This window comes from Pyxicephalus adspersus, chromosome 4 (assembly GCF_032062135.1).
Source record: "Pyxicephalus adspersus chromosome 4, UCB_Pads_2.0, whole genome shotgun sequence".
Taxonomy (NCBI): domain Eukaryota; kingdom Metazoa; phylum Chordata; class Amphibia; order Anura; family Pyxicephalidae; genus Pyxicephalus; species Pyxicephalus adspersus.
In genome coordinates, this window is record NC_092861.1 from 92,291,943 (window position 1) to 92,303,275 (window position 11,333).

General features: G+C 38.4%; 1 protein-coding gene across 2 annotated transcripts in view; it reads right to left on the reverse strand.

Annotated features, from left to right (window-relative positions):
• The window catches only part of EZR (ezrin), a 47,249-nt gene extending 36,328 nt beyond the window's left edge, over nt 1-10,921 (reverse strand). The window contains exons 1-2 of one of the 2 annotated variants that reach the window (XM_072409003.1): nt 10,810-10,921; nt 8,959-9,042 (exon numbers count right to left, since the gene is read on the reverse strand). In XM_072409003.1, the coding sequence (XP_072265104.1) occupies nt 8,959-8,970 (12 nt within the window). In that variant the 5' untranslated portion in view covers nt 8,971-9,042; nt 10,810-10,921. The remainder of the gene's footprint in view (nt 1-8,958; nt 9,043-10,809) is intronic. The other variant, XM_072409004.1, reaches the window with a different exon arrangement.
• Nucleotides 10,922-11,333: the final 412 nt, after the last annotated feature.

An 11,333-nucleotide genomic window follows, 5' to 3' on the forward strand; every position in this document is an offset into this window, starting at 1 on the left:
ACACAAGTGCAATGGCTCTCGTCCGATAATCTGCTCAGGTCTGACATCAGACGAGAATCTTGCGTGTGTACAGTGCATGTCGTTCATCGTCCATACAACCGTCCTGGCAGATCCACAAACTATCGTAATGGAAGTGAAGGGGGAGAGAGAGCAGCGGGGTGCCATTCCATCATTCTCCCCCCGCCCCTCTCCATAGAGCAGAACAGTTCTGTATTTGCAGCACTCGTTCATACATGGTGCAGTCGTTTGTCGTTGGAAAAGATCATGACAAATATTGCATGTGTGTACATAGCCAAAGGCCCCGTTATGTCTCCATCACCAAATGGATAATTGAAGTTAACTGAATAATTTAATCTGTGAAAATGTATTGTAAATTTCCTTCATAAATCAGCCTCAATGTAATACTGCATTTTGGAAAATCCTTGGTAAATATATTTGTTAACCTATTGCACAACCATCAGAAGTATTATATACCACCAAACAATTTAAATGTAAAAAATGTAAAAAGGTCTCAGAAGTGTTGTTACTTGTTTCAAGGGAGCAACCTATTTATAGCATTAAGTCATTTCCTTAAATAGGTATTGTAAACTCATTTATGTCTACAATAAAACCAACAAAACACAAGGACACCTTATCATTCTTTGACACAAGATCCAGCCCATGGAGTTTCATTCTCTCACCAGCCATGGTGTCTTACTGAGAATCAGAAACCTGGCTCCCTGAAAGCAATAAACCACGTTGACATTTTCTTTGTACTACTTACAGAGAACAAATTGTAATCTTTTTCATACAACATTTTTTGTAATATGGTACGATTTCAAAATATTTGTGAAATATTACAAATTATACATAACTGACATACAATGGCCTTATCTGTCCAGAAGCAATTCCCTTAAATTCCTTGATAAATCTTTAAATAATGACACCACCCTTCCACACTGGACATTGCCCTTACAATTTTGGTTCTTGTGTAACTAAGGTGTGTGATTAATGGAGTGCAGTACAAACACACACATCCTGATACTCCCAGTGATTCATATCCCAAGAATAATCCATACATGAAGTCACTTGGTGCAACTGCGTCAGTTTAGTGGTTTTACCACCTCCAAGTTAATGAATCAGCACTCTTTCAACTAATGAGCAACAAGCTTTTTGTCTTGGAATGCACCACAATGCTATACATAACTGATAAGAGAATAATGCTACTAAAGCTATGTCAGGTATTTATGGACATTCGATAGTAAAGCACAGTGATATGTCTTTTGTGTAGTGGTAACTATTATTACTGTAGACAAGCATATGTAATTATGGAGACAACAAATTCCCAGTCCCCAAAGTAAATTTTTTAGATGGTACTAAACGTAGGGCCTATTTTTTAGGTACCAAAGAGGTTTACTACTTTTGTTTTAATATTATTATGTATATTTACACAAGCCAGGGGCCTGCTGGTAAAATTATTAGAAAAAAAAGTTTCTCCATTGAACATCTCTAAATAAGTTTCACACTGTTCCTTGAGCCCAAGTTCATGGCTGCACCAAATTTCTTTCCAGTTACATTATTATATCATAGGGCAGATCTAGATAAAGAGCACAGAGCATCTAAAAATTACAATATTATTGGTCAGTTAGGCTGCATTCACATGTGCAATTTCCATAACTGGAAACAGTCTTTCATGGTTGTTCAGCAACAGGGAGTGTCGGACAAATGAATGAGCGATGCACGCACAACACTGTTTTGCTTTATAGAGAGAGAAGGGAGGAGAATGAGCAAGCAGCGCCCTATTGTGTTCCTCTCTATTGACATGTATAGCGATCGGTTTACATCGGAACCTGTCAGGATCTGATCGGATCACCAATCTGAAAAAAGGTTCTGACCAGTTGGTCAAATGCAAAACAGCAGCAGATCTGCTCATGTGTGTAATGATTTGAAAGGCAAATGTATATTATGCATAAGGCACATCAACACGCAGTATGACACATCATAATATTGCAGTGTTTTCCCCAGCCCCTGTTAGCCGGGCGCACCACCCGGCATTTTTCAGTAACCACCCAAATGTTTTTGGGAGGTTACTAAAGAGTTGCATCACAATATGGGGGCCACCAGACTTCTACATTTTCTGCCTTCTACAATTTTAGACCCTTTTACTTTGGCCTGCTTTTCAGTCAGTGATGGTTACTTCTACTTTTTACTGCAGAAATGAAATGTTCATCTACCTGATAAATAAATAAAACTTTAGAAAACACTGGAAAAAAATCAATACTAGCAAATCAAAGTAGCTCAGAGATCTTGGAAGTTTTACTTTGATAAGGTGGGAGAGGTGTATTAGTGAGTAATTATGAATGAACAATAATTTATATGACAGATTTAGGCTAATTTTTGAATAACTGAAGAACAGCTTATGATCACAAATGATGACTGATTGCCTTATACAACTTTAAAGTCACAGTAAACAATTAGGAAAAAAAACTGACACCCTAGTCTGTTCACTTAAAAGACGGTTCGGAAATACAAAAATGAAATGTTATATAGTAAAAACAAACACACTATATTGCTTATCATAAATGCTAAAGGCTACATTCACATGGAACATCTGCAGGAAGGATAACTGAGGGAAGTATTACCCCCTAAATCCTTGTTGTCCCTAACAACTAGCACTTACCCCCTGAATAAACAAGTACTCTTGCCGCTAGGGATAGATAGATTTTAGCGGGCAGAGCTGCCATCAGCTAGCTCTTCTGCAGATGGTCTGTATAAATGCAGCCTAAAAACCAATTCTATTTTGAAGTATGTTTTTTTTTGCCATGTGTTTCATTAGAGAGAGTTCTCTTCACCTGTACAGCAGTAACCTTGTTTCTTCATGAGGTTGTGGGAATTGAAGTCATAGGGGTAGGTGGTAAGCAAGTGTAAGACCTCAATCTGTTAAATGGAAACTAAAGGAGACGAGAGGTCCTATAGGTGCACAGCTACTTGCAAGTACAGCTACAAATGAATTTTTGAATTTGAAAAGTTTGATTACAAATAATTCATTGTAATCAGTATGACTGCTTTGAAAGTTTGTCCTAATCAATTTTGCCTTTAGTTGGGCGTTAATGATGCATGCTTGGAATTACCTACAGATATGAATGTATGATCTAATCTCTATTATATCTGCTGTATAATGTGCACATGAAATATTCATGCATACTTCCTAACTGTCTTAAGTCCTAATAGAGGTAAACATAGAAAACTATATTGTGTATTTTCAGTTAGCATGAAGTTCATTTTTTTGTTACATTTTTGTTGTTACAGTTGTACCATTTGTTATCCATGAATTATATTATATATCATCACGCAATATTGAGCTGTTTGTGCCCCATTGGAGAGATTTTTCTTCCTCTCCTGTCCTGCAAATACAACCAAAACAATGAGAGAAATGAGAAGGATATCCATCTTTGTGCCCACTGGGGGAATATCCTGCACACCTTTAGTGACAACTGGGAAACTATGGTTTTCCTATGCCTTTCTATTTCTGTGATACTGGTCACCTGGGCAAAGAGCAATAAGAAATCTTGCAAGCAAGGAAGCAGAGTGAAATGTAAACTTGATAAGGGGTGATTAGGGCTAGTAGCAGTATTAGTAGTATACACAGGCAGATCAGCAGTCAGTTTTGAAAAACTGACTGATCAGATAGGTATCTCATGGGTGGGATGTCCCAAAGCACTACACAGTGATCAAAATACCATTTCTGATTGGAAATAAAAAATGTGTCCATGTATACTAGCCCTAAGCCTTTAAGTCCTCCAGATTTGTACATCAAACATTTAAAACACAAAAAAACTACCTTGTACAAAAGTTAGAAATTGCAAAACAGAATTTTATTTAATATTAGGCCCTGACTGTATCTTCAGAGCTCTCTAGAATTTTTTTAACTGTGATCTGAAGGTTTGTGCCAGGTAGTTTCTAGCTATTGTTTGTTTTTTTAGGTATACTAGCACCTAAATAATACCTACCATTCAGTCTAGCACATTTGTATAGAATCTTCACCTGTAGTTTACTTCCTTACTCTCACATAACTGCACGGTTTCTCACACTGTACATTACAACTTGTAGAAAATTAAAACACACCTCAATTCCTGACATTAGGAGGTCTAGCATCATCTAGCACAGTGGTCCCCAACCTTTTCAGACCTACGAACCCATCCCATCTCCCATCACAGGTCTGAGCCTACGATGAGAAAGTGGGGTGGTTGTGTCCAGAGACAAAACCAGCCCACCGCCCTGAGCCTGAAATACATAAGTGGGACGTGGTCCGTGGCTCTGGCTAGTGCACCCCCCACCAGTGTGGTCTGCGGACCACAGGTTGGGGACCGCTGGTCTCCATGCTATCGCAGCCCAGCTGTCAGACGGCCGCAGCCCACTAGTGGGCCGTGGCCCAGGGGTTAGGGACCCCTTGATCTAGCCCTTTCCTTCGGAACCTTACTGTCATTAGCCAGTCCTTTTTATTTTTATTGGATTTTTTTTTAATCTTAAGGCTCAGCATCACATGAGGGTATTTCTCCGGCAGTGTGCATACAAATACAGTCTGCCAAGGAATGTCAACTCCACCACACTGGCATCTACTTTCCATAGTGGCATTCCAAAAATGCTAACATCAGTAATTATTTTTCATAAATCCATTATGTGTCATTACAATAAGATATTGATCTTAGGAATGAAGGGTAATAGGTTGTACCCTACCATTCCCCAACTACTAAGAAGAAACATATGACTATTGTTTTGAATGCATTTTCCATGCACATAGGCAAACCCTTACTGACATTAAATTGTATGTTGTTACTAGATTCAGAGCCAACACTAGAACATGACTTTTTCAGTCTTGTGACTAGATTGTAATTGCAGGATTGTGTCATTGTCTAAAAGCCTTTAGTAATTTGAACAAACAACAAATTCTCTATTGGTCAGCATGCAATCGTAACTCTTATTTTGATGACAGGTGCATTGTGTGAGCTTTCAAACCCTGATAACATTCAGGCTGCTGTTTAAACCTATTGTTGGGAAAATGAGTTACACCTCAGCATTGATTGTGTGTGAGTGATGTCCTCAAAAGCATGTACACATGTAAACACCCTAACAAAAAGCCTACAGCATTCTATTTCAATCTGCAGTACGGGAAGTTTCTTGTTAAAGGGTAAGTGCTCCCTAAATTCTGCTTTTCTAATATAATTTAGCTGAAATTTAATTAATATTACATGGTGCACTGAGGTAAAGCAATCTCTATACCCCAATAAATCTGTAATCAGGAAAATACTGTTTGCGGAATTTGAAATATACTATATATAGATCTAGCTTTAATCTAATCTATGGAGCATGAAACTGTTAAGTGAATATTTAGCCAATAATATGGTTATGTCTATCTTTCTTTTTTAAATTGGAAATTTAGTATAGATACCAGATCTGAACATACAAATTCATCTCGCTCATGTGAACATTGAATAAAACTTGAGATAGATGTATTCTTGGCACATGTAAAAGGATAGAGCTGTTTACAGAACAACTACACACAGATCTCTAACTTCACCCATGAAACATAAAGCCAAGAGTTGGGCTGTGAAGGGGTTCTACAAGTACTTGTAATAATTTTTCTGACTATTGGTAGGACTCTTTACTTGTAAGGCTAAAACTATGACAATGAGGGTGCTAAGTGCATCAATATAAACAATGCACCATAACTTATCCATTGGTTAAATGGGAAATAATATTGTGACGTTTTCCAGCAGCATAGGGATGCAATAATGTGCACACACGTCTCAGAGCTCATCTGTCCTATCTCCTGCTTTCCCATTTATTATACAAAAACCGTGCTGTTGGCTTATATTTACCTAATATGCATTTGTTTAGTGTCAACCAGTTTGTTTTACGGTTGATTGCAGCTGAGGTTGAGGTACAGTTCCTCAATCCAGAGGAGAAGCAACTTGTTCCTAATGACTTGCCCACCACTGCAAAATAGTTCCCAACCATTCCCATTCAGTTCAAGTGGTTGGGAGCGAGGTTGAGCCTGCGGTAGAGGTCTTAAGGGTCCCTACACAGCGACTATAATTCATGGGTCAAATGACTGCATTAGATATTTTATATTTATATTAGAATAAATGCAGAGAGTGGTGCTGATTTACTAAAGGAGCAGAAAATGCTCACCTAAAGTGTCACTAAACTATATTTTCCTTTCCTTTAGGTGATGTCAAGCAAACCCCTATCCCTCTTTTTAAAAAAAACAAAGCTTGTTTATGTTTCCTCAAACATCTGTTGTTTCCTTTAACAACTGTTAAATCTCACTACAGAGCTATAAACTAACTACCTGAACTCCCACTTTTTGAGATATAAGCAGTGGGTGCATATTGTGTTCACATGCACTGTTCTGGTAAAACTACATCTTCCATTACTATTAGCTATTACTTTATTCATATTGCATGTGTGCAATTAGCATACATTATCAATAAAATAGACTTGGGTGGTGTTGATTGGGTGAGGTTTTTTAAATGATTTGAATATTGATTAAAATAGTTTTTAGTTGCTGGTGATTAACAGGTTGGTATATAGAAATGTAGGCTAAGGGTGGCTACATCCAGATCCAACGTAGCGATCCATATTTAAGAATTGACATTCTCGGAATTTTAATATTAACTTTAAACTATTTTCAGTGTTTCTTAAATTTCCCAACACATTGTTGGGCAATTCATATTATTAAATGGAATGAAACTGATAGAAATGATGGGGGCCTCAGGAGGTATTGGTCATATTCTCCAAGCATGACTGGTATATTTGCAAATTTTAACAGCTTAACCTGCCAAATGGACCCCTTCAGTGCTGCAATCTCTGAACTCCACTTGGTATTTGCTACTTCCATCTTCACTCAGGTTTTTCAGGGTTCAGAGTTATTGGGCATCTTTATTGGTGAGTTCAGAACTTATCTCAGCATGATATTACGCCAAGACTACACAATGAACTGCAAATATCGGATAGACTGCTGACAGGCAGTCAGAAAAAATGTTGACAAAAGAGACAAACACAGTCTCTTATGTCTTGAAGAACCTGACTGTCCATGAATTTTAAATGCTAGAATTAAATTCTGTTCCAATATACTATTTGGTTAATAAATACAAAACATTTTCAGTACATCCATATAACTGCTTATTTTTCTATCTGCACCAAACCCCTAAACATTCCTTATTATATAAGTGTAATATAAGTTCTCAGTAATTCAGCAATATGTGACACAAAAGTTGTGCTGCAATGTGACATTAAAGTCACTTCCCTGTTTAAATCATTTTTTCACCTGACTGTAGAGGACAAGTATCATGTTACTGAACCATATCTGCACAGATCCCATTTTCAAACACTGAGCGCAATATACCATGGACCCAAGGAGAAGTAGGCGACAGTCTGCGGTTTGTGTGGCCATCTGATGAATGGACTATGGCACCTCCGAAACAATAATCTTTTTTAATTTTGTTGACTTATTGCTGGCAATAAATACTTAAAAGAGCAATTTAACTGCATGAGCGTCTCATTCCTTTTTTTTGCCTAGTACTCCAGATTTGTGAGGTCATGTAAAAATTAACCCAGAAAATGTACTGGTGATATTCAGGGGATTGTTTCCACAGACTAACTCGGTTATTCAGTAACATACTACAAAGAGCAGTGGGGGAAGGTAATCAATATCTGTCACTCAGAAATCAGCTTTTATCTTCAAACAGGGACAACTACCATAGCAGATACTTACTCTTAAATTTGAGAGATTTCCTCTAACTTCCCATTGCATCTCTGGCACAGGAAGTTAAGGAATTTCCCCAATTGTAAAAAAAAAAAACTGGATGGGTTTTACCCCTTTCTACTCCACCTGAAACTAGAAAAAGATTTGGGCTATACATACACTTTGATAGCTGAGACAATGGCCAGGCCCTTCTGGTTACATCCTTAGTTGTGACACTGCTCTGACTACTTATCTTGCATGTTTGACCTGTGTCAGGGATTCAGAATCTTGAAGATTAAGTCAGGGAAAATACTGGTGTCCTTAGTAAAAGAACAAAATTAAACAAGATTAATTTTGGGAAAATCTTACGGTAGGTTCAGGGATCCAGCCATCTTGCTCTCTGTTACTCGCTCCGAAGGTTCATTAAGAACCAGTGCTTGCTAGTTGCAAGTTAAACAGTAGTGGATATCCTCATTCATTTTTAATTGGGCTTCCACTAATAGAAGCTGCATATAGCGGCTTCCCCAAAGCAGCGATCCACTGGCAAGAAGAAGTGGTAACCGCAACGCAACCTAGATTGTAAGCTCTTCCGGGCACTATATAAATAGTAGTAGGTACTATATGAATCCTGTTTGTTAATAATAATAATAATAATAATAGTAATAATAATAACAATACCCTTAGTGCCAGTCTGAACATAGTTTTCAGGCACAAACAGATCTCTCCCCTGAGGTGTTACAGTAACCAAATAGTAACCAGAAGGTTCTGTCCATTAGTTTTTAGAATGTTTTGGTGCAATATTTAGGCCAGTCATTCTGAATGGGCTGCCTTAATGTAAGGCAGCATTAACTCACCATGAATGGAACCTTAATGTAACAGCAGCAAAATACACCTTACATTGCACTGTACTTACAATTATACTTTAATTATTGAATACCTAATTCACTGACAAAAATAAGAAGTATTGCGGCATCTGCAAGAGGCCAGATAAAACTGAATCATAAAAAATCCCTATATCCCACAGTGAAGAAACAGAAAAGGCTAATTCCTGATTCGTCTGAAAATGAGAGCATACACATGTAAATGAACATTTATAAAATCAATGTTATTTTTGTGCTAATCATCAGCTTATTGCAGATGAATAATATTTTTTTTCATAGATTAGAACTATAGGGATACATTTTGCATAGATTAGAACTATATAAGGATACTTTAACAAAAATTGTTCTTACCGGTTTTGGCATGTTTGGTTCTTTTTCTAGTTGTCCACCAAAGAAAAAACTATGTAATTTCCAGGTTCAGTATTTACGCAAATCCTATAATACAAAGGTATTACAGTGAACACATGTTACAGCACACGGGACATACAGAACTGCTTAGGAAATGAAGCCAGGCCTAAATACTTGAGTAATGTGTGAATCATAACACAAATAGCAGTTTCAAGTAGCTATGAAGAAAAAGACCTCACCCAGCGGAGAAAAGTTCAATTGCAACCTTTAAAAGGTCACTTAAACCACACCCTGCATTGAAACGTATTTAGTATATTGCTGCATGTAAAACTTTCAGACCTGAAAGCTGTATAGGAATGCATATTAATACTCTTTAAATGTAAACTTAAGTCTGCATGCTGCTAACTAAAATCTTTATAAATGATTGGGCAGACATTTGACTTTGTAATGTATGTTACATACAGAATAAGTCTGACGCACCAAAACAGCAAAAATGTTTTTTACCTACATTACAATGGCAACAATAAACATATAAACACCACCATGTTTAGGAGTGCAATATATGAGCAGGGCACATACAAATCCATCACCAGTTTAAAAGAACTTCTGGTTGCCTCTATGAATCTGGTGTCTCTAAGCCCATCATATATGATCAGGAGAACTAGATATCTGAGCTTGGAATATAAAAATGTATATTGGTCAATGTATATTGGACGGTAGTTTTAAAGGACGTCCTGCTGATCTGGGGTATCTAAGCCCATCATATATGATGCCAGGATTACATATCATATGATCAGGAGAACCAGATTGCGTAGTATCTGATTGTACACCGCTCACCACTTTTCATAAACATCCTGGTAATTCGTAAACCCATCACAGGACCAACTAGCACAATATCTAAGCATGGCATGTCAATGAAATAAAACAATTACATTTCCATTAATCATCAAAATTGCCACTGTTAATGTTTACATAAAGTATATGGGATTACATAAACTAAAATAAAAAATAAGAGAAGAAATGGTTGATTTACATAATTAGTCATTTTAAACATTTTCAAATGAAAAAACGGGCGTCACTATAAATCAGCAGCATCAGAAAAATGGCTCCTTCTATTTTTTTGGGAGGGGTGGGTATCAAGTTCTCAGGTGTATTTCGGTTCTAGGAACAGGTGAATGACCCCCATATTTAACATGAGCTCACCGTGAAGCACAGTTCTGTCGGCATTGCTGGCAATGAACCTTTTCATAGGGTGACCCTGGATTTCACAGCAGCCCCACCTCTACCTGTCTGCCTTCCTAACTTGTTCTGCCACTTTCACACAGTGTCCTGATGTTTGAAGCAAGCTTTCCCTCCTGATTCCCCAAATCCTGTCATGGTTACAGCTATTTGTCCAGGGATTTATAGGGCACAGCAGTCCTGAGAGCCCTAGCATTGCACAAGACACCTGTAGCATGCAGTCACACCCCACAGCCATAAGTTTCTGCTGTCATCTACAGCCCTCCATTGTCTATAGAAGCCTGTAATCTGTAGTCAGGGCTGTAATAGCTCCTTACACCTTCTACACAACAAGATAAAACACGTCTGATTACAAGTTCTGCATCTCCTGTACAAATCTCAGCGCACGGTGTCTCATAGCACTCGGTAAGAACTTATCCCGCATGAGGTGCCATAGAAAAGCATGGGAAGTTTGGTGTGTTTGCAGGGTGCCCGGGCTGAGCTGTGCCCTCTCCTCACAGGGCACTAATCCTGCTAACACCTGCTGCCATAAGTATGCATCATCCCAAAGAATCCCCGGGATTACTGTGACAAGCACCCAGCATACAGAATGCTGCCATCACACGCAATACTCACCGCTCTACCTGCTAGTCGGTGTCTGAGCTTCGCAGTCCTTGCTGTGCTCTCCCCCGAGCTCCTGTACTCCCCTCTGGCAGCAATATGGCTGACTTGCCAACTTAGTCCGGCTGGTCCCTCCCTCACTCCTGCCACTCCCTCAGCTAGGACCTGTTGTGTCACTCATTACCTGCCTCTCCCTCAGCCTGCCACTAGCACATTCATGGCTGCTAATCTGCTTTTATTACACAATTACCTAAGTCAAATAAACTCTTATCACTCTCATGGGTATAGCAAGCTATTTTCATTCTATTTTTATGTCAATTCCTGAAAAGGTCCCCCTCACATCCTGTATCCAAAACATGTTTCATTTAACAAAGGTCTTCCTAAAAGATTAAATGGGTGCTAAATGTGAATATATTGTATTTTTACGCCTGCTATTTACCTGTGAAAGTCTCCCTTGTGTAGGCGTCTAAAAGCCCTGACAGAAATTGGTGCTGGATGCCACCATCTTGGATGTCGTGTCGGCAGCCCCTGTAGGCTCA